This window comes from Phyllobates terribilis, unplaced genomic scaffold (assembly GCF_046119375.1).
Source record: "Phyllobates terribilis strain yellow unplaced genomic scaffold, ASM4611937v1 Scaffold_4__5_contigs__length_816908805, whole genome shotgun sequence".
In the NCBI taxonomy this organism is placed as follows: domain Eukaryota; kingdom Metazoa; phylum Chordata; class Amphibia; order Anura; family Dendrobatidae; genus Phyllobates; species Phyllobates terribilis.
In genome coordinates, this window is record NW_027362764.1 from 573183792 (window position 1) to 573207675 (window position 23884).

A 23884-nucleotide genomic window follows, 5' to 3' on the forward strand; every position below is an offset into this window, starting at 1 on the left:
TCCCAGTCATAGGATCTATGCCTCAGTGATTCAGCATCCTCCTCTTCATCAGACAGTGGTAGGCCCTGTTTCCCTATTGAGGGTACTGACAAGTTGGTCAGAGCGGTCAGATCTACCATGGGGTTGAGGGAGGAAAAGGCAGCCAGGTCCCTGGAAGACATTATGTTCGCAGGCCTGGAGGAAAAAAAGACTCTCCTTTCCAGTGAATCCTAAAATTCAGACCCTTATACACCAGGAATGGAGGAAGCCTGAGAAATCGGGAGTGTTGCCCTCATCTTCTAAAAGAAGGTACCCCTTCGAGGATAGTGTCTCTGGGTCCTGGGATAAAATTCCTAAAGTTGACGGGTCTGTTGCCCTATCATCCAAAAAATCGTCCCTACCCCTGGAAGATTCAGGCAGTCTAAAAGGATGCTCTTGATAAGGCAGATTCCTTCCTGCGTCACACCTGGGAAGCGGCGGCAGGGGGCCTGAAGCCAGCGGTAGCAGGCACTTGTGTCGCTAGGTCACTCATGGTGTGGCTTCAACAATTAGGAGACCAGCTCAAGGATAAAAAGATATCCAGAGATAAAATCCTTTCCAATCTACCTTTACTACAAGCAGCGTCTGCTTTCCTTGCCGGCTCCTCAGCGGATTCGGTTAAGCTCGCTGCCAGGTCTGCAAACTTATCTAATGCTGCCAGACGAGCCCTGTGGCTCAAGGGTTGCCCTGGAGACCTACAATCTAAACATAAACTATGTTCCCTTCCTTGTGATGGTAAACTCTTGTTTGGCCAAAAACTGGACGAGCTTTTGGAGAAGGCCGGCGACAGGAAGAGAGGTTTCCCAGGGTTCACGGGGGACACAAAAAGGTCCTACTTTCAGAGGAAAAGATTTAACCGGGGTCGCCCTCCGGGAGCAAGGATACGATGGTAGCCCAGATCTAAAAAGGACTCTGGTTACATGTTTGGGGGGGGGCCATCCTCCAGTACCAAAAAATCTCCCCAATGATGCGAGGCTAGAGGTCGGGGGAAGGCTTTCCCATTTTATCCCAGCTTGGGAAGCCATTACTTCAAATCCCTGGGTGTTGAGTATCCTAAAGAATGGCTTAAAGATACGCTTCAGTCAAGTCTCTCACCGAACCTTCATGATCACCTCCAGGAGGAAGTCCAGGGAGGAGCAGATAGCCCTAGAGTTGGAAGTGCTGGATTTAATCAACAAGCAGGTCCTTCACGAAGTTCCAAATTCACAATGGGGATGGGGATTTTATTCCCCCCTATTCGTGATAAAAAAAACAAATGGGTCCTTAAGGACCATTATCAACCTCAAAAGTCTAAATCAGCTGATAAACAGACTTTCAAGATGGAATCAGTGAACTCTGCAGTAAAACTCCTACACCACAATTGTTTCATGGCAGTTATCGACCTAAAAGATGCTTATTATCACGTCCCAATCCATCCAGACTACTAGAATTACCTAAGGGTAGCCCTATTCATCCAAGGGGAATTGAGACATTTCCAATTTACTGCCCTACCTTTTGGACTCTCGATAGCACCGAGAGTGTTTACAAAGGTTATAGTGGAGGTGACGGCTTTTCTCCGAATCAAAAACGAGGTGATTGTTCCCTACTTGGACGACTTTCTGATAATAGGGAAATCGGAGGACCACTGTTCCTCTCAACTTTTAGAGGTCAGGACAGCCTTACATCAGCTAGGATGGTTGATAAATATTCAAAAATCAAAACTATCCCCCTCAAGGACTCAGATCTTTCTGGGCTTGACCCTAAATTCCCAACTCCAATCCTGCTTCCTCCCGGAAGACAAGGTTTGCAAAATAATCAGCCTGGCCTCAAGGGCCATAAAGTCTCCAGTGATGTCCCTGAGAGGAGCAATGTCCCTACTAGGCTCCATGACGTCCTGTCTCCAGGAAGTCAAATGGGCCCAAAGTCATATGAGGCTTCTTCAGTGGGAGGTCCTGTCAGCGCAAAAATCCTTCAACGGACATTTAGAAAAAAAGACTATCTCTTTCCTTGGAGACAGTAGACTCCCTCTCCTGGTGGACAAACGGGGAGAATCTGACTTCGGGCTTGCAGTGGTCCAGACCAGTCGACCATACAATTACAACAGATGCAAGTGGCTCCGGCTGGGGGGGTCATCTAGCAGATCTCTCGGTTCAGGGGCTCTGGCTACGTCACAAAATAGAGATATCAAAGAACCTAAAAGAGCTTTTGGCAGTAGAGAAATCCCTGATAGACTTCCTTCCCCACATACAGGGTCGCCATGTCCAGATCAGGTCCGACAATCGGACGACAGTAGCTTATATAAATCACCAGGGAGGAACAAGATCTCGCTCCCTTATGGTAGTGGCAAACAGAATCCTGCAGCTAGCAGAACACCATCTCCCGTTCCTCAGTGCTCTTTTCATCCGGGGGGTAGAAAATTCAAGGGCAGATTTCCTCAGTCGCCACACTTTAAGACGAGGAGAGTGGGCTCTAAACCCGATTAGTCTTCCAACAGATTATCCAGCTATGGGGGTCATCGGACATAGATTTGTAAGCCACCAGGGCGAACAGGAAGGTGGAGAGATTCTGTAAACTAAATCCAACAGAGAATCCCTATACTGTGGACGCTCTCCAGATACCCTGGAAGTTCAGGAAGGCCTACGCGTTTCCACCGATAGTAATGATCCCGGCAGTTGTGTGGAAAATTCGGGAGGAGGGGGCGAGGATAATTCTGATAGCCCCCTTTTGGCCAAAAAGACCCTGGTTCTCCCTGCTTCACATAATGTCAATCTCGGAGCCCTGGGTCCTGCCGGAGAGGCCGGACCTTCTCATCCAGGGGTCGATGTTCCATGCACAAGCCAAAGGTTTCCATCTGGCGGCTTGGAATTTGAGAGGTTGTTACTGAGCAATAGGGGGTTTTCACCAGGCCTGGTTTCCACCCTATTGGGTAGTAAGAAGCCCATAACAACTAAAATTTATTCCAGAATCTGGGGAAAATTCCTAGATTTTATAGACTCCCAATTGTCGGATAAACCTCCAATTAAAGATGTCCTAGAATTTTTACAGAAGGGACGTGACCTGGGGTTAGCTACGGGAACACTTAAAGTTCAGGTGTACGCTCGAGGGGCGCTCTATAATTGCAACCTGGCGGGGTTACAGGTGGGTCTCTAGATTCATTAAATCCTTTTCCAGAGCTAAACCAGTTCGGGCTCTCAGAGTTCCTCCCTGGGACCTGAATTTGGTTTTAAACGCACTCTCTGGTGACCCATTTGAACTTCTGCAGGTTATCTCTCCAAAGTTCATCACCCTCCAAACCATTCTCCTAGTGGCCCTAACGTCTGCCCGTAGGGTGAGTGACCTGCAGGCCCTTTCTGTTGATTCCCCATACACCCAAATTCATGATGACCACGTCGTCCTACGTACAGATCCGGCATACCTTCCGAAAATTTGCAGATTCCACTGTAATCAAGAGATTGTGCTTCCCTCATTCTGCTGTAACCCAAAAAACCCCAGGAGGTTAGGTTCCACAATCTAGATGTTAGAAGGGCATTACTACAGTTCATAGACATGACTAGTCAGTGGAGGAAGGACAAGTCCTTGTTTCTGGCCTTTCAGGGGAGTAGGAAAGGTCACTGGGTATCAAAGGGAACTATTGCTAGGTGGCTTAGGGAGGCCATTTGTCTAGCTTATACATCTACAGGTGTTCCGGCACCGGACGGTATTAAAGCTCATTCCACCAGAGCTGTAGCGACCTCCTGGGCAGAGCGAGCAGACATCTCAATTGACCAGATATGTAAAGCTGCTACTTGGTCTGCACCATCCACCTTCTACAAGCACTATCGGTTGGATCTATCCTCCTCTGACCTTACCTTTGGGAGAAGGGTACTTCAGGCGGTGGTCCCTCCCTAGGGTGCTCATATTCTCCAAAATTCTCTCAAGGTGTACTGTCATGGGTGAGGGGAAAACACCAAGGTTACTTACCGGTAGCCGTTTTTTCCTGAGCCCATATCCGCATCCGTAGTCCGTCCTTCCCCCCCCCCCCCCCCCCCCCCACCCCCGCTGTCTTTCTCACGCCCCGATGAAGCACTTCACATATATTTACATATATAATCTCAAATCAAATCATATCTTTTCTGGAGGTCCTCAAAATGCTCCAACTGAAGCGAGGGAGAGATACCGCCCTTTTATTTCAGACGGTTTCCTGTCCTTGGTGGGGCGGATCACTCTCTCAAGGTATGCTGTCATGGGCTCAGGAAAAATCGGCTACCGGTAAGTAACCTTGGTGTGTGTTTTTTTTTTTTTTATGCAGGTTTTGCATGTTGAGAAAGAGGTGTCAATCTGTATGTGAACATGCCATCAGTTTTTCTACATGGATTTTTCTTGAGGACATGTTCACACTGACCAGCATTGTGGAGCAGAATCCACGTCAAGAACGTCTAAAAATACTGTTTGAATTTGATTCCAGTTGATTTCAGTGGGAGAACACCTATGGTGCACATGGTGCTGGTTCATCTCAGCGTAGGCAGAGATGTAACCTGTCTTTTCTCGAGGCACTCTGATTGAGAAAAGAAAAACTGCTCCAAATTTAACTAGTGAATAGAGATGAGCAGTGTTCGAATCAAACTGTTCGCCAATCTCAAATTCGAGCTGTTTTGGCCGGTGTTCGAACCCGAACGATTTGAAAAAAATCTGGCTGTTCGAGGTTATATTCGATAACTATTCGTGCACCCAAATCATAACTGGATTTTTTCACAGTAATGCTGATGATCAATGTTAATACACAGTTTGAGTGTACAGCGGGGCGGGGGGAGGGGCATGGGATGGATCTCTGCAGAAATAATGAAGATTTCCATTTTTTTTTTCTCTTTCCCGCATTTACAGTGGGGAGGTGCAATCTGTCAGCCTATCAGCAGCGCACACACGGAGCGAAGTGCTTTTTTTACACACCAGCAAGGGCATGTGTCATTGACTGTGTATGTCACATGTCCTTGCCCTATAAGACCCAGCCATTTTCCGCGTCGCCACCATTTTCTCACTGCTGCAGCTGAGTGTTAGACGGCACTGCTGCTGCTGTTGGCGCTATATTGTGTAACTGAATTGCAAGCGAATTTTCTCTTAAATAGACAAAGGTTTAGGGAGTAGGGACTAGTTTGTAATTCCAGCCCTTTTGAGGGCTAGGTTACATCAGTTCCTATCACTTTTTGCCAGGCAGGTCTGTTTTAGTGCTGTGCAAGTGTTTTTCACAGCATTTGGCTAAATCTAGCTAAGCAAATCCTTTTTGGCCTATTGCAGAGTGTGTCAGTCAGTGGAGTAGCCTATCTGTGTTGCAAGCTACACCACCTGTGTATAGAATACAATTTTTTTACTGCACCTAGCCAAGTAAAACCTTTTGGGCCTGTAGTAGTGTGTGGTACTCATTGTATTAGGCCATCTATACCAAGCTCCACCAGCTTTGAAATTAATAATAATTTTTAGCTGCATCTTGCCTGGAAAATAATTTTGGGCATATTAGCAGTGTGTGGTACTCCTTCTATTAGGCCATCTATACTAAGCTCCACCAGCTTTCAAATTGCTAATAATTTTTAGCTGCATCTTGCCTGGAAAATAATTTTGGGCTTAGTAGTAGTGTGTGGTACTCATTGTATTAGGCCATCTATACCAAGCTCCACCAGCTTTGAAATTAATAATAATTTTTAGCTGCATCTTGCCTGGAAAATAATTTTGGGCATATTAGCAGTGTGTGGTACTCCTTCTATTAGGCCATCTATACTAAGCTCCACCAGCTTTCAAATTGCTAATAATTTTTAGCTGCATCTTGCCTGGAAAATAATTTTGGGCTTAGTAGTAGTGTGTGGTACTCATTGTATTAGGCCATCTATACCAAGCTCCACCAGCTTTGAAATTAATAATAATTTTTAGCTGCATCTTGCCTGGAAAATAATTTTGGGCTTAGTAGTAGTGTGTGGTACTCATTGTATTAGGCCATCTATACCAAGCTCCACCAGCTTTGAAATTAATAATAATTTTTAGCTGCATCTAGCCCGGAAAATAATTTTTCTTCCCAATAGTGGTAGCAATAGAAATAAGGGGCGTGCGCCTGGCTAACAAAAATATACGCTTCATAACAAAAAACACAAGCCTAGCGCACTGCATTAATATGATGGCATCATCGTCTCTCCCAGTGCTAGGCCTACTACGCCAGCTAGCATTCCTGTGCCTAAAACACAATGTATGGGTCCGCGCTAGCCACGATGCTGAGGGGTCTAAAGCTGCTGCTAACGCTTTATCACAATTCATTTGGCAGATTTTCACAGAGCTCCTCCCCAACGCCCACCCATCGGGCAACAGTTGCCCACCCTCCCTATGGGATCTAGTGGCGAATAGTTGATGCCATTAATCAGAGCGTCAGTTGCCCCGTCGACGTGGCAAGCATATGGTAAGGCATGGGAAGAGTGGACACGACTAGTAGCAGGCAGACGGGTTGACCAATGTGAACAAGCCAGATCACAAGTCACCATAGAATTTCTCCACCAGCTAATGATGAGGGGCATATCGGGGGCGTCAGCGCCACGGTGTCTGACCGGAGTAGCATTTCACTTCCAACTACTGAATTGGGGAGATGTGACAAAGAGATTCATCATCAGACAATCCATAAAAGGGTGGAAAAGGGGTCAGCCAAGTCAGGAGTGTAGACATCCCGTCCCGTGTCACTAAAACTGATTTCTCACATCATATCCCTAACACCATTAACATGACACTCACAATTTGAAGCAACACTACTGTCTACTGCATTTGCGATCGCCTTCTTCGGGGCGCTATGCATAAGCGAATTAGTCCCTCAATCCAAAATTACCACCAGTGGAGGCTTATTACACCAGGACGTAGTCATAGCCTATAATGCAATACGTCTACGCATACGCCAATCGAAAACGGTTCCAGCGGGCAGGGGCACTTGGGTACTTCTACAACCCACAAATGGTACACTGAGTCGGGTAACAATAGTAAAAACATATATAACCATCAGATCACAAAGTAATTTCTTCCTATCACACATTGATGGAACGCCATTATCAAGATACCAGTTCCAAGCTATATTTAATAAATGCATAACATCGGCAGGGAACCACCCCAAAGATTACGGGACACACTCATTCCGCATAGGCGCGGCCACGGAAGCAACAAGAGCTGGACTGTCAGAAATGGAAGTTCAGAGGATAGGGAGATGGCGATCCACGTGTTTGGCGAAATACATGATACAGGACTTTTTATCCTAACGTGGTTTGTTTCTTTTACAGGTGACGCTAAGCCAACAGTGTGGGTGATAGGCCACTCGTATATATATTGGGCAGAAAAAAGGGCGAAAGTCCGCCCAGGTGGGAGGAAATACGAGTTTCATAACACATATTTCAACTGTAGAGGTATTAGAGGCCTGCTATGGCCACAGGTACTAATGGAGGTAATCAAGGTAGGGAGAGAGGCAAGATGTCCGGTCATCTTAGTTATACAGGCCGGCGGAAACGACCTAAGTCATCACAAGAGCGCATAACTAATGGCAATAATGAAACTAGACACTGAGCGCTAACTATAGTATGGTCAGAGATTGTGCCGATAGCGGTATGGCAAGGTGCGCGAGACATCACGGCCATCGAACGGACAAGGCGGGTAATAAATATTCGGATGGCAAAATTTAGAAGAGACAGAGGCGGTGTAGTGATACGACACCGACAACTGGAAGGAGATAAAGCAGGCCTCATACGGCCCGACGGTGTTCACTTAATGGATATTGGACTGGACATATTCCTGTCAGGACTCCAGGACGGAGTGGAACAAGCATTAAGAGTGATGGGTGGGGGTCAGAGTCCTGCATACGAGTATGCAGGATCCTTCGTGGCCTGGAAATAGAAAGGACATGTTGGAGAGTTACACTTGTTGGCCAACTTGCCGGAGTGGAGACCCAGGGCATGCTGCAACAAGCTGAATTATTTTAGAAATAAAATGCCTTTCTAATGGAATGAGCATAAAGAGTTAATAAAGCTGTGACCGATCCTCACCCATCCAGTTGTAAGAGTTACATTATTGTATTGTCAAGGAAAGGGGGGCGGTAGGGGGGCTAAGCGTCTGGGTTTGTTTGGGGTTCCCCACAGTCTGCCTAGGCTAGATGCATTTAAAAATTCTTAATAGATACACAGGCGGTGCAGTTTGCTTCGCAGCTGGGCTACTACGCCCAAAGTATTGCCTAGGCTAGATGCAGTTAAAAATTCTACGCTGACTAGCAGACACTGAAGCTTTGGAGCAGACCTCTCAGTAAACAGCTCTTCAGACTCAACCATCTGTGTTACCCCAAGCCATAGTGTATGTAGTTTCTTACAGTTAAAAGGGGGTGGGGGAGCGACCCAACCCATCTGGAATTGACGATGCCAACGTCATGCAAAACACAGCAAGGGGACTCCAAAAAGAGTCTCCATTTTTTCCAAAAATTGTGGCACAGACACCACTTAAGTGGCATCAATTGCCCCAGAGTTGCTTAAAACGGTTGGTGAGGTGATTTTACCAAATCCTCAAGCTTTTAGTCTCACCAGGATGACACAGGGGTAGAAAAGTCCTTGCGGATCCATGATTTGTTCATCTTTATGAACGTGAGTCTGTCTACATTCTCAGTGGACAGCCGCGTGCGCTTATCTGTCAGCACACCACCAGCAGCGCTGAACACGCATTTAGAGAGAACGCTGGCTGCAGGGCATGACAAGATCTCCAAGGCGTGAGTGGCGAGCTCCGGCCATTTTTCCAGATTGGAATACCAAAATGAGCAAGGGTCCAGTGACACAGTCATGGCTTCGATGTTCACTTGGAGATACTCCTGTACCATCCTCTCTAGGCATTGACTATGTGTCAGACTTCTTGTCTTCTGTGGCCTTGCAAAGGATGGTCTAAAAAAGTGGTGAAACGATTCCACAAAATTGCTGTTACCAGCAGATACTGCGTTACTGTTACGGTTTGAGTGATGAAGACTCGACAGTCCCACGGTTGGCAAGTTAGAACTGTGAGATTCACTATGTGCACCACTGGTGTTTTGTGGAAAAGCACATGTCAGATTCTGCTACAGCCTCTGCTTGTACTCCTGCATGTGTGAATCCCTTTCTATGGCAGGAATTATTTTGGCAAATTTACTTTTGTACCGGGGATCTAAGAGTGTGGCAACCCAGTAGTCGGGATTACTTCGAATTCTGACAATCCAAGGGTCAGGTTGCAGGTAGTGCAGCAAGAAGTAACTCATGTGTCTTGCGCATCCAGGAGGACCAAGTCCTTGTTGTGTTGGTAGCGAGGTAAGAATCTTGCTTCCTTCCTCTGCCCTCTCCCTCCCAACCTCACACAATAGAAATGTGATCAAGGTCTCCCTCATCTGATGAGTCTTCCATGCCCATCGCCAGTTCGTCCTCCACTTCTTCCTCGGCTCCTGCACCTTCCTCAACAGTTTGGCTGCTACCATGCACCCTGGTTAATCCCTCTCCCCCACCCTCCCATGCCTGCCGCCTTGGTGCTGCCAACCGTATGGAACTTGGAGATGTTATCCCTTCCGCATACGACTCCTCCTCTACTTCCTCCACCTCCTCTTGTCCCACCACCTGACTCTGAATTCTGTTAAGCGTGTGCTCCAGCATGTAAATCACCGGAATAGTCATGCTGATAATGGCATTGTCAGCACTAAACATCTTCGTCGCCATTTCAAAACTGTGCAGAAGGGTGTGTGGCGCCCCTGAGGGTTCAGTCGCCACAGAGGTACTGCATCTCACCCAGAGGTGTGGTATCTCACCCTCAGGTAAGGAAGGTGTATGGCTCGGGACCCTAACACCTGCATGCAACACATACCCGCAGTGGGGGTAGGGCGAGATTACTCCTAAGGGAGAGCACAGTCCCAGGTCTCTAGCTGGCGGGAGGGTCCTATGTAGTGGGTGTAGGTGGAGAAAGCAGCTTAGGGGAGCACATGACAGGGAGAGTATAAATAGGATACCATCGTAGAAAGAGCAAGCCAGTCAGAGGAGGAGAAGTGACAGGAGCAGAGGCTCTGCATGAGCTCTGCTTCGGAGTCGGGCCTAGCCTGGGAGGCCCAGGACTGAAGGAGAGTAGAGAGGAGTGGGAGCAGGAAGGCTCCAGGAACCGAAGAGACCCTAGGGTTACGGGCCGTGCAGAAGGCCACCCATACGCCTGCTGCTACCAGGAGGTAGTGGGGTCAGGCCAGATAAGGGGAACCGGTCCCTCAACTAGCGGAGAAACAGCAAGGCTCAACTAGAAACCGGAGGCTGCCGCATTTCATGTACTGCAGGCCAAAGTCCACACCAGTCTCACTAAGAAGGTAGCCACATAGGACCCAGGGGACGGAACACACGTCGCCCGCCAAGGCCCGAGGATACCGGATAGAAGTGTCACTGGGTGTGAGGTGCAGGGAGAAGGCCAGAGAAAGGACACACAGAATGGGGTCCTGCTAAGTACTCCAGAGCTCTCTGGGGGTGCACTGAGCCCCTCACTGAGTACGCAGAGCAGGACGGGGGAGATTGCTCTGGTACCTGTATTCTGGACTGCAACAACTGTGAGTAAAGATCTTGGGACTGCATCACACGGACTCTGTGTTCATTACTGACTGCCTGCACTACAACCACCATCATCCACCCACACTGCCCTCAAGCTACACTCTTCCTGTGGGGAGTAATAATACCATTGCTGCAAAGCCACCAGCTTCAGAGGACTGTTCCGCAGCGGCGGCTCCATTGGCCGCACTCCACAGGTGGCGTAGTCTGACATTATAAAACCCATATATACAAATTAACCTTGGATTGACCGCCCTGGATCACAGACCGGGTCACCGACACAGTGACTACAACCCCCAGCATCTATCGGCCCGGCTCCGGGTACCCCACGGCACAGGGGGCGCATCAACTTCATAGGTCCCTGATCTGAGACCACTCCTGCAGCGTGATTTGCCCCACCTCTGGATCTCGTTGGCCCAGGCTATACGTCAGAACGTATTGCACCAGGGCTTGTCGGTGCTGCCACAGTCGCTGCAACATGTGCAGAGTTGAATTCCACAGTGTCGGCACATTGCATTTCAGCTGGTGAACTGGCAGGCCCAACGACTTCTGTAGAGATGTAAGTCGTTGAGCTGCGGGATGCGAACGGCGGAAGTGAGCTCACAGCGACTGTGCCTTCTGCAGAAGGCCATATAGTCCGGGATAGTGGGCTAAAAATTGCTGGACAACCAGGTTCAACACGTGAGCCATACAAGGCACGTGTGTGACATTGCCCCGGCGAAGGGCCGCACCCAGGTTTGCAGCATTGTCGCACATGGCCTTCCCTGGTTGCAGGTCCAGTGGAGACAACCATTCATGAAACTGGGTCTCCAGAGCTGACCACAACTCCTCAGCTGTGTGACTCAGATTTCCCAGACATTTCAAAGTAAACACCGCCAGATGCCGTTGAGCCCTGCTGCCAGCATAGTAAGGAGGTGTGCAGGATTCCTTCTGCGCAGTTAGAAAGCGGGTGGCATTACCAGACAGGCTTTGGGTGCAGGTGGAGGACAGAGAGGACGTTGAGGAGGCAGAAGCAGTGGAGGAACTTCTAGATAAAGAGGATTGATGTACAACTCGTGGGGACTGCAAGACTTGGACAGCAGCCCCTTGTCCTGCTGTCACCATAGTTACCCAGTGCCCAGTCAGCTACATGTAACGCCCCTGTCCATGCCTACTCGTCCAAGTGTCTGTGGTGAAATGCACCCTGTCACACACAGAGTTTCTCAAAGAAGCCGTGATGTTGTGTGCGACATGCTGGTGTAGCGCAGGCACACCTTTCTTTGAGAAGTAGTGCCGATTGGGCATCTGGTACTGGGGCACTGCGACGGACATAAGGTCTCGAAAATCCTCTGTGTCCACCAGGCGGAAAGACAGCATTTCTGTAGCCAACAGCTTGCAGATGGTGAAATTCAACCTCTTAGCTTTGTCATGGCTAGGAGGAAATGGTCTTTTACTTGTCCACATCTGAGGGACCGAGGGCTGGCTGTTGTGCTTAGACGGGGTTGAGTAGGGTGTCCCCGGCAAACTGCCGGTCTGTGAGGAAGATGGAGGCGGAATATTTAGGTTGCCTTGATCCAAAGGTGGTGCTCTCTATGTCGGAGAGCGCTCAACACCAGCTGGTGTTTCCACTTCCAAATGAAATGATGACCTGCCAATCACACTGGCTGTTGTGGGTAAAGAGGTGGCAGGTCTGCGTCCAAAAACATGTGACTGCTGTCCCCCCAGTCACAGAGAATGAAGAGGCCGCGGATGCACAAGTTGGGGCAGACGGTGGTTGGCCCAGCCTGCTAGGCCTCATTGTAGCACAGTGAGCTTCCCACTGCAACTTATGCTTCATATCCATGTGACGGTTCATGCATGAAGTACTCAAACTATGGATTTTTTGGCCTCTACCTAGCTTTTGGTGACAAATTACAGATAACACGAGTTGGGTCATCCTTATCGATCTGAAAAAATGCCCAGGCTATGCAAGGCTTAGAGCCCATGCGACCTGAAGAGCCACCACGACTTGTGGTCAGAGGCAGAGTTGTGGTTGAGGATGCAGTTGTTGACGTGCTTCCAGTACTCGGTGTCTGTCCAGGAAGGCGCAACCTAACCTCGTCGTCAATAGCATCTGTGACGCCCAGCTGCACTTGGTATCACAGATCCTAGTAGAGTGCATTGATGGAATCCTCCACAAGAGGCCCCCATAAACATTCACACATCTCCACCTTCCACCTCAGACCAGCAGAGGGAGCCCTTTAGGGATATATATAGGGAAGGTGGAGCTAGGCAGTTCAGTTCCTCTGAAGAGTTCCTGCAGTAGAGAAGCCTAAGAGAGGTCAGTCTGCAGTGGAGCTCAGTCTAGTCTAGAGAACTCAGTTAATAGTTCAGCAGTGGAGCACGAGGCTCCTGCTAGCTAGATTCATGGAGCCCAGTTAGAGCTTAAGGTGTGCTGGCGCCATAAGATCGGTGAAGCGCGGCAAGCTGCCGTTAGTGTGTGTATAGCCTAGTGAGGGCCCGAGTAGGCCAAAGGCGAGTGGAGAGTTAGTACGTAGGGGTCAGAGGAGCTTAACCAGCTCACCCCGAAGCATTACCGGACACCGGATCCGAGCTTACCGGGATCTCTATGACCCAGTAAGGCATAACCGGAATCCCTGTAGAACTACAAGTCCCAGGATCGCTAAGGTGCTGATACGTAACAGAGCCAGGAGACGCTTAGGCCCCGCATACTGGGAGCGTGAACTCCAAGAGAAGGCCCTACCACAAGGTCAGCCAGCGCAGGACAGAGACTAAGTTAGGCCTAGCTCCAGGCAGGTCAGAAACTTACTACGCAGAGGCAAGAAACAGGAGGCCCTACACCCGCTCATTGGGGAGGATCCTGATATTCACCCTTCACCCTACAGTGCTCCGGGATGTGCCTGAATTTCCACCAGTTAAAGGTACTGAAGTGACTACAGTGTCCTTTCCCCTTCTTGCTCTGACCCAGCTGGGTCTCGCCTGTCCTGCATTCCCCCTGCATACGCTGCCCTGAGGCCTAGCTCCACCTGTGGGGAGCTATACCATCGAGCTGCCTTATCACGGGTCTCAGTGGACTGCTGCAGCGCTGGTGCTTCTCACCAGATACCACAGGTGGCGTCACAAACTCTTATAAAATTAACAATTATCCACTCTTTTAAAGAGTGACCCCAGTGTACGGGCCCGGGAGCCGACCACCGCGACATCCCAAAGGCGAGGCAAAGGCCCGGGTACCGAGTCATCCCCATCCCCTGGGCTAGTCACATCCTCCTCCACCTCCTCTGCTGACCTCATCGACTGGCTGACTGGGTTGACAGTAAGTGGGATCTCCAACCTCGTCATCATCACCCTGTGTGTTCTCACACCCGTCGTCCTCAGAGCCAACCTCTTCCTGCCCTGACCGAAAAGTCAAGTTGTCGCTCCAATCAGGTATTTGAGTCTCATCATCGTCTTCATCATTGCCTCCACCAACAGGAATAACAGTTTGGGAACGAGAGTCTACATTATGCTCAGAACCTTCTTCATCTGGTCCTGGATCCGACTCTTAAAGATTCTGGGCATCAGTGCAGATCATTTCCTCGTCTGGATTAACAGAAGCTCTGGAGCAGACCTCCATTTCCCAGGCTATAGTATGAGTAAACAGCTGTGCAGACTCAGCCATCTGTGTTACCCCATACTCAGATGGGCAGCTGGAGACTTGGGAGCTGTGAGGAAGCAAGTGCGATTGGGGTGACACCTCTGAGGACTGGAGTATTTGTGATGTTGAAGTTGAGGTGGAGGAGAGCCCACTTGAAGGAGCACTTGATATCCGTTGAAGCGCCTGCTGTTTTTGTGCCTCATCTGGAATTTGTAGCGATGGGCGTGTCCATAAGAAAGGGATCGTATCACATTGTTCACAAAAAGAAGTAGACATCTTAGTTTGGCTGGAAGATGGTCTTCTGCAGATGTTACTACCCCCCCCCCCCCACCGCGGGGGGGCTCGACCCACCAGCGGGCAGGCACGAATATTGGGAGAGGGGGGCTGGCCGTCAGGGTCCACCGCGGCTCTGGCACAAACCCGGCGACACGGAGGTTGCACGGGCAGGAACGGACTGGCCGTGTCGGCTTCTGACTCCAGCGTAGTCCCTCTGCCCGCTCGCACCCCTAACCTCAAAGGGATGCGCAAGCGGCTTTTCTTCCCAGGGCTTTTCCCCGCCCAGCAGGAACGTGGGGGAGCTCAGGTCGACCTTCCACTGTACTCCCTTACCTCCCTCGCCCTCTTTCCTTCTTCCGTTCTCCATCTAACCCCTCGGCTCTGTGGTGTCCGCTCTCCCTCCAGCTCTCTCCTTCTCACAGGTGGACTACCGCGTGTATTCACACTGTGGCGAAGCTTTTTGGCCCAGGCATAAGAAGTTGTCGAGGTAATGGATAATATGTGCCCCCTTAGAAACGTCCATTACAACCCATTCGAGGAAGCAACTAAACGCCTCAAATAGTGAGCAGGGTCTGGACCACCCCATGGGCAAACAGCGATCTATATAGTATGCTCCTTCCCAGAAGCAGCCCAATAGGTGGACACTATTCGGAGGCACAGGTAGTAAGTAACCGGAACACCGCATCTATGTCTGTTTTGGCCATTAGGGTGACCCTTCCCAACTTCTTGATCTGCCTGATTGCCTTGTCAAAGGATGTACAGTATATACTACTGTACTTGGTTCCGCGTCGATGTTGACGTTTACTGACCTGCCCCTTGGATATGACAAATGGTGGATTAGTCCGAATGGTTTGGGTTCCGTTTTTGGTACAGCTCACAACGGGGATACCACTACGTCTTGTAAGGAAAGTGTACTGAATGGAACCGCCATTCAACCTAAAGATGTTTCTTTTTTTAATTTTCTTGTCACGACGTCTGGGTGTTGGTAGGCTGATTTTTAGATTTTTACTCCAGCCTTTCTTGATTTTAGAAGGGCATGACATGCCTATATCGGTGTCTCCCCCTCCTTTTACTCCTCCACCTCTTTTCTTTTCGCATGACTATATGTACTTGTCACTTTTCCATGTGTTAGTTGTGTCTTCTGAGCAGTTTGTCAGCTTTTGGACACCTTTTGAAGGTGTTTTCTATGTTTCTATGTGTTTTTGTTTGCCTGCCATTGGTTTTAATGGTGTTCGACGAACATACGGGTGTTCGACGAACCGAACACTACGGGGATGGCTCAACACTACTAATGAATCAATAGAGGTGAAAATATCTGCCTTGTGTCAATTTCATAAAAAAAAACAACCCTCCAAAAATTATTCTTTTTAGATGAGTATTTTTCAGTTACAAAAATCAAACATGAAAAACCTCTGTGTGGATATACTCCCTATGGATTAGTTTCAGAGCATAATCTGTCTTGGTCATGTTCAGGTAAAACCATACTTGCTGTTTATCACACAGCTGACCCTCTACCTACACATGGTGGTCAATAGCCGCCCCCTTTTTTTTGTTTCCCATAGTTGTGGAACCATTGGCTGTCTCTGCTGTACAGCTAACCACATGGTTACATGGGTGCAGGACTAATTACAATGGAAAACTGATTGTAATCCGCTGTGCTGTGTATCTTACAAACCGCTAGGACTTGATGTTTAGAAAATTATATTCCTTTACAGACTAACATTTCTTTTTTATCTAAATATTAATTCCACTCCGTTTTCTTTAATGCACAGCTCTGTTAACATATAACAAAATCAGCCCTAGGCCTCATTCAGATGTCTTTGTCATGAACATGTAACCATTAGAGTGTATGGTGCTGTTCATACAAAAACAAAATCATGGAGTCCAGTCTGTTTTTGATCTGAGTCATGGTTCAAAATCGCTCATACAAGTCAACTTGTCCATGCAATAGCGGACAGCACGTGGGTGCCATCCGTAAGCAATCCGTGATCTCTATTTTTAACGTCCTAATTGATATAAAAAAGCTCTACAATTATTTATTTTTACATGCAAGAAAGTCACTGATGGTAAAAACAGACGCACAGATGAATATTTCATCCCAAACACTGTTGAATTTCGGTATGTTTTCTTTCATGTTTGTGGCCTTACACCCTGCCACCTTAGTGGTGCCACTGGGCCAGTGTTTATGACATGGCTCTAGCAATGATGTCAAGACTAAAGCTTACCGAACACTTGTGGTCAACATGGTGTCACCACTGCAGCCATGGCAACAAAGATCACGATAGTGGTGGCGTGGCATGAAACACGGTCCGTTCTCTGATTGGAAACTCCTGACCTTTTTGATAACTGGTTCATATATATCTTTGAAGCAGTTAGTTCAGGTCAGGAGACCCCTTGGTTATGTGAAACCAGCATAAGTTGTATAACTTGCTACCTTAATGTTTGCCCCCATGCTAATTTCTTATTATTTTGCATGTTTGTCACACTTAGTGGAGAAAATAAGTGTTTGATACTCTCCGATTTTTGTACGTTTTCCCACCTGAAAAGAATGGAGAGGTCTGTAATTTTTATCGTAGGTACACTTAATTGTGGGAGACAGAATCTAAAAATAAAAAAAACAATCACATTGTATGGGTTTTAAATAATTAAATTCCATTTTATTGCATGAAATAAGTATTTGATTACCTACCAACCAGCAAAAACTCTAGCTCACAGACCTGTTAGTTTTTCTTTAAGAAGCCCCCCTACTCTGCACTCATTACCTGTATTAATTGCACCTGTTTGAACTCGTTACCTGTATAAAAGACACTTGTCCACACACATAATCACACTTCAACCTCTCCACCATGGCCAAGACCAAAGAGCTGTCTAAGGACACCAGGCACAAAATCGTAGACCTGTCCAATGATGTTCTACAGAACAATAGGCAAGCAGCTTGTTGAGAAGGCAACAACTGTTTGGCGCAATTATTAGAAAATGGAAGAATCACAAGATGACTGTCAATCTTCCTCGGTCTAGGACTCTATGCAAGATCTCGCCTCTTGGGCTAAGAATGATTCTGAGAAAGATCAGGAATAAGCCCAGAACTACACGAGAGGACCTGTTCAATGACCTGAAGAGAGATGGGACCACAGTCTCAAACATTACTGTTGGTAACACACTACGCCGTCATGGATTAAAATCCTGCAGGGCTCGCAAGGTCATTCTGCTAACGCCAGCTCATGTCCAAGCCCGTTTTAACTTCAAAGTTAACCAATGATCATCTGGATCATGCAGAGGAGGCATTGGAGAAGGCATGTGGTCAGATGAGACGAAAATAGAACTTTTTGGTATTAAATCCACTCTCCTTGTTTGGAGCAAGAAGGATGAGTACAACCCCAAGAACACCGTCCCAACCATGAAGCATAGTGGGGGAAACCTCATACTTTGAAGGTGCTTTTCTGCAAAGGGGACAGGACGACTGTACCGTATTGAAAGGAAGATGAAAGGAGTCGTGTATCGTGAGATTTTGGCCAACAACTTCCTTCTCTCAGTAAGAGCATTGAAGAGAGGCCGTGGCTGGGTTTTCCAGCAGGACAATGACCTGCAACGCACAGCCAGGGCAACTAAGGAGTGGCTCTGTAAGAAGCATTTCAAGGTCCTGGAGTGGCCTAGACAGTCTCCAGACCTGAACCCAATAGAAAATCTTTGGAGGTTGCTGAAACTCAATGTTGCCCAGCGACAGCCCAGAACCCTGAAAGATGTAGACAAGATCTGTATGGAGGAGTGGGCCAAAATCCCTGCTGCAGTGTGTGCAGACTTGGTCAAGAACTACAGTAAATGTCTGACCTCTGTAATTGTAAACAAAGGTTTCTGTACCAAATATTAAGTTCCGTTTTTGTATTGTATCAAATACTTAACATATTTCATGCAATAAAATGCTAATTAATTAACATCATACAATGTGATTTTCTGTTTTTTTTATTTTTAAATTCTCACAGTTGGTGTACCTACGATAAAAATTACAGACCCCTCCATTCTCTGTAGGTAGGAAAATTTGCAAAATTGGCAATGTTTCAAATATTTATTTTCCTCAGTGTACATGTTTCAGATCACAAAACAAATTTAAATATTATTTATTATTATAGCACCATTTATTCCATATCGCTTTACATGTGAAAAAGGGATATACATACAAAAAAATTACAATGATCTTTACCATAACCTGACGGCGACTAGTACAGGTGGAGCGAGGACCCTGCCCGCGAGGGCTCAGTCTACAAGGGATGGGTGAAGATACAGTAGGTGGAGGTAAAGCTAGTCGTGCAGCCGTATGGTGTAGCGATTGATACTGCAAGTTGTAGGCTTGTCGGAAGAGGTGGGTCTTCAGGTTCCTTCTCAAAGTTTCCACGGTAGGCGAGAGTCTGATATGTTGGGGTAGAGAGTTCCAGAGTAGGGGGGAAGCACGGGAAAAATCATGTATGCGATTATGGTAAGAGGAGATAAGAGGGGAGTAGAGCAGGAGATCTTGTGAGGATCTGAGGTTGCGTGCAGGTATGTACCGGGAGACTAGGTCACAGGTATATGGAGGAGACAGGTTGTGGATGGCTTTCTATGGTATGGTTAGGGTTTTGAACTGTGCAATGAGGAGCCAGTGAAGTGATTGACAGCGGAGAGGATAGACAAAAATAACGCAAGTAAAGACAAAATGCAGTTTTAAAATGAAGATTTTATTATTATTATTCTAAACATACAGGGCCCTGTGTGAAAGTGATTGATCCCCACTTAATTTATGTTTTAACTGTGGCTTATCACATCTCTGGGAAGCTTAGTTCAATTTCCCTAGCCAGATACTGGCCTGATTACTGCCACACCTGTTCTCAATCAAGAAATCACTTAAATAGGATCTGCCTGACAAAGTGAAGTAGACCAAAAGATCATCCAAAGATAGACATCATGCTGCAATCCAAAAAAAATTCAGGAACAAATGAGAAACAAAGTAATTGAGATCTATCTGTCTGGTAAAGGTTATAAAGCCATTCCTAAATCTTTGGGACTCGAGCAAACAACAGTTGAAAGCCACTATCCACAAATGGCGAAAACATGGAACAGTGGTGAACCTTCACAGGAGTGGCCGGCCAACCAAAATTACCCCAAGAGCACAGTGACTACTCATCCAAAAGGTCACAAAATACCCCACTACAACATCCAAAGAACTTCAGGCCTCACTTGCCTCAGTTAAGGTCAGTGTTCATGACTCCACCATAAGAAAGACTGGGCAAAAATGGCATGCATGGCACAGTTCCAAGACTAAAACTACTGCATAGCAAAAAGAACATAAAGGCTCATCTCAGTTTTGCCAGAAAACATCTTGATGATCGCCAAAACTTTTGGGAGAATACTCTGTGGACTGACGAGACAATAGTTGAACTTTTTGGAAGGTGTATGTCTCCTTACATTTGGAAGAAATAACACAGCATTTCCAAAGAGGAATATCATACCAACGGTAAAATATGGTGGTGGTAGTGTGATGATTTGGGGCTGTTATGCTGCTTCAGGACCTGGAAGACTTGCTTTGGTAAATGAAACCATGAATTCTGTTGTCTACCAAAAAATCCTGAAGGAGAATCTCCGCTCATCTGTTTGTGACCTCAAGCTGAAGCGCACTTGGGTTATGAAACAGGACAATGATCCAAAATACATAATCAAGCCACCCCTACTACTGAATGGCTTAAGAAAAACAAAATTAAGCCTTAATCTGATTGAGATGCTATGGCATGACCTTTAAAAAGGCGGTTCATGCTCAGAAACCCTCCAATGTGGCTTAATTAAAACAATTTTGCAAACCTTAGTCCTCCAGAGCGTTGTAAAAGCCTCATTGCCAGTTATCGCAAACTCTTGATTGCAGGTGTTGCTGTTAAGGGTGGCCAAACCAGTTATTAGGTTTAGGGGGCAATCACTTTTTTTATTTAAATTTGTGTGATCTGAAACATTTAAGTGTGACAAACATGCAAAAGAATAAGAAATCAGGAAGGGGGCAAACACTTTTTCACACCACTATATGTGCACAACTTGTCATTTATTTCTGGGGACCAGTCAGTAGTATTACTGACTGCTCGTAGCCTTGGCACAGTTATTACTTTGATATTTTTAATACCTTAAACTGAAGTAGTGAAGCCTTTTTTTTTTGTACCATCTGATATTTTCTCATTAGTTACTGACAAAGTCTGTTTTCCTCCTTGTTTTCTTTTCTCCCTGTCCAGATAATTAATCTTATTTTAGAAGGATCACGGCAGCTGATTCAAGAAGGATTTCAGAAAGGGCTACTTCATTCACCGTCGGGAGCCGAGGAAGAAAAATGTGAAAGTGTATCAGAAGTGTGCAGCAACAAAATGAACTTGGCTGATCTGTGTGATATGACCAAAGATATGCCTTGTGGTTCTTCTCCTGAATATACGGTCAATATTCTTGGCACAGCTTGTTCATCTTGTCCTGATGGTGACTATTTATCACACATTACAGAAAACCCTTCTCATTGTCCTCAAGTCATTCACCTAATGGGTGAGAAATACTTGATACCACCTAGAAGCAGCTTTCTGCTGTCAGATATTTCATGCATGGAGCCCCTTCTGCATTGTAAGTACATTACTTTCTTCAGTTCTATTACTTATTCTGGTATTTAGATAATTGTTAAAAGAAGAAATAGTCCAACTTCATGAGTATATTCTTCTTTATTTAAATGAAATCCATACACAGGACATGAAAAGTCATAATGACAGAGGATAGTATAATGCTTTCATCAACGTGTTTCAGGTGAACACTCACCCTTAATCATGATTAAGGGTGAGTGTTCACCTGAAACACATTGATGCGAGCTTTATAGTAGCCCAAATTCACCTGTCATCATGAATTTTTTTTGTCCTGTGTATGGATTTCATTTAAATAAAGAAGAATCTACTCGTGAAGTTGGACTATTTCTTCTCTTATCGCTTATTTGGGCTGCTGCAGACCCATTGTCCAAGCTCCGAGTTGATGGGGTGAATGTCAATGGTGAGCTGGAATCTACATTATTTAGATAATTGTGCTTTCATTTTATTTCTAACGTGATATGGTCATTCCATGTGAACACATGCCATTCATCCGATCCACGCACTGCTTAATTCATGCATAATGAATCAAATGACCACAACATTTTTATAGACAACATGTCAGCAGTTTGTGGCTACAACCACTGTACAGGGGCTAGAGGGACAATTCAGGATACATCCATGTATTAAGCACCAGCAATAAAGCATATCTTAGAAGCAGTTTTAAGAACTCCATCTTTTTATGCAGATTACTTTAAAAGGGTCCTTTAGAAGTTTCTAAAGTACACAAGTTTCTGGCAATCTTAGCAGCGGTCTATCTAAACTTACAGAGATAAGGGGGTTGTCCACTATTTGGACAAGCCTTTCTTAATAACTGTTACCCCCTTTTGTAAAATAACAGCTATACTCCTCTCCAGTACGGGCGCCGTTCAAGCCCTGTAGCCAATCAGCTTCTGCTTCACTCTCCCTCCTTCGGACAAATCAGACATCCGGAGGAAGTGAGCAAGCAGCTGCAGCTCTGACTTCTTCCAGATGTCAGCTGCGTCAGAAGGAGGGAGAGTGAAACATCCACTGATTGGGCACAGGACTCGCGTGACATAACAATGTCACACGAGCCCCGGGAGAGCCAGTGCTGGAATGGTGCCTACACTGGAGTGAAGTATAACTGTTATTATTTTATAAGGGGGGGGGCATATTGATTGAGAAGGGATTGTCTGAGTACTTGACAACCTCTTCAATACAGTTGAAAACGAAAAGATTTTTACATCAAGTTCTACCAAGAGATGAGAAAGGGAATGGAGTTCATGTAAAACCATAATGCAAGTTTTTCCCTTTTGATTCCTTGTGTGGATCAACATTCAGAACTATAATTTTTTTACATAACATTTATTTTCTTCTTGCCAGAAATGAAAAGCATCTATGCTTTTTTTGAAACCATCGACAGTTCCCACTTTGACCCACTCCTGAGGTTGACTATTCCACAGATTACTAGTTCTCATGGTAAAGAAAGCTTGTCTCCTCTGGAGATTGAACCTTTCTTCCTCCAGGTGGAGGCACTGCCCTGTCTCTTGAGGGGGTTTTGCATAAAATGGCTTTTGACAATTTCTTTTACTCTTCTACTTCTATTCTTTTAGTCTTTTTGTCATAAACTAAGATCCCCAATGCCCCTTATTAGTTTTGTGTCTCTTCTTTGTACCTTTTCTAATTTCAGGCTATCCTTTCTATGGACTGGTGCCCAGAACTGAACTCTGTTTATAGATGAGGCAGCACTAACGCTTAGCAAAGTGCTAGTATTGCGTCCCTGTCTTGTGAGTCCATGACTCTTCTAAAGCCCCCGTCTCACATAGCGAGATCGCTAGCGAGATCGCTGCTGTGTCACGGTTTTGGTGACGCAACAGCGACCTCACCAGCGATGTCGCTATGTGTGACACTTTGCAGCGATCAGGCCCCTGCTGTGAGGTTGCTGATCGCTGCAAAGTGTCCTGGACCATTTTTTGGTCATTGCCCTCCTGCTGGTCAGCACACATCGCTGTGTGTGACCAGCGGGAGCAGCGATCAGGCTGGTAACCATGATAAACATCGGGTTACTAGGGGCACACGCGCACCTAGTAGCCCGTTGTTTATCATGGTTACGAGCCTGCTAAAGTGAGCGACAACCTCCCGCTCACCGTAGCAGAGTGGTAACCATGATAAACAACGGGTTACTAGGTGCGCGTGTGCCCCTAGTAACCCGATGTTTATCATGGTTACCAGCCTGCTCCTGCTTCAGCAGGCTGGTAACCAGGAGCAGGACATCGTGGAAAGATTATTTCCACGATGTCGCTGCTCCCCTGATTGTTGGTGAGCCTGCCTGTTTGACAGCTCGCCAGCGACCACATAGCGACGCAGCAACGATCCCTGACGGGTTGTATCGTTGTCGGGATCGTTGCAGCGTCGCTAAGTGTGACGGGGCTTTAATACATGACTGTATGCTGCTGACTCACTGATTGACATTGCATAGGCTGTGAGCTACTAGTACACCCATTGACATCTCTGATACCACCGGAGTCATTGTCCCTTGCAGAGACATTAATCGGGTCTAAATGGGAGTATTTTCTGCCAAATCACATGACATGTGCCTTCTGAGGTACCCAGCAGACAATTCTAAAGTTATATCGCACTGTGCGGTATTGCATATAAACACTGTACCGCTGGAATAGGACGCACCAAACATGTTAAGAGGTGTAGTCGCCTTCTAATGAATTTGGTTCCTTTTTCAGTGTATATGGGTTACAACAATAAATGTACATCAGTCAGGGGGGCAGAGCATTTCTTTAGTAATTACTGCCACTTTTCTTATGTAAATTCTGATCAATTTATCAGTTGAATCT

The 23884-nt window shown here is 46.6% G+C and overlaps 1 protein-coding gene across 4 annotated transcripts in view; it reads left to right on the forward strand.

Annotated features, from left to right (window-relative positions):
- METTL4 (methyltransferase 4, N6-adenosine) overlaps window positions 1-23884 on the forward strand; it is a 216161-nt gene that overhangs the window by 17813 nt on the left and 174464 nt on the right. For all 4 annotated transcript variants that reach the window (XM_073679121.1, XM_073679122.1, XM_073679124.1 and 1 more), the window contains one exon: window positions 20691-21063. In XM_073679121.1, the coding sequence (XP_073535222.1) occupies window positions 20691-21063 (373 nt within the window). The remainder of the gene's footprint in view (window positions 1-20690; window positions 21064-23884) is intronic.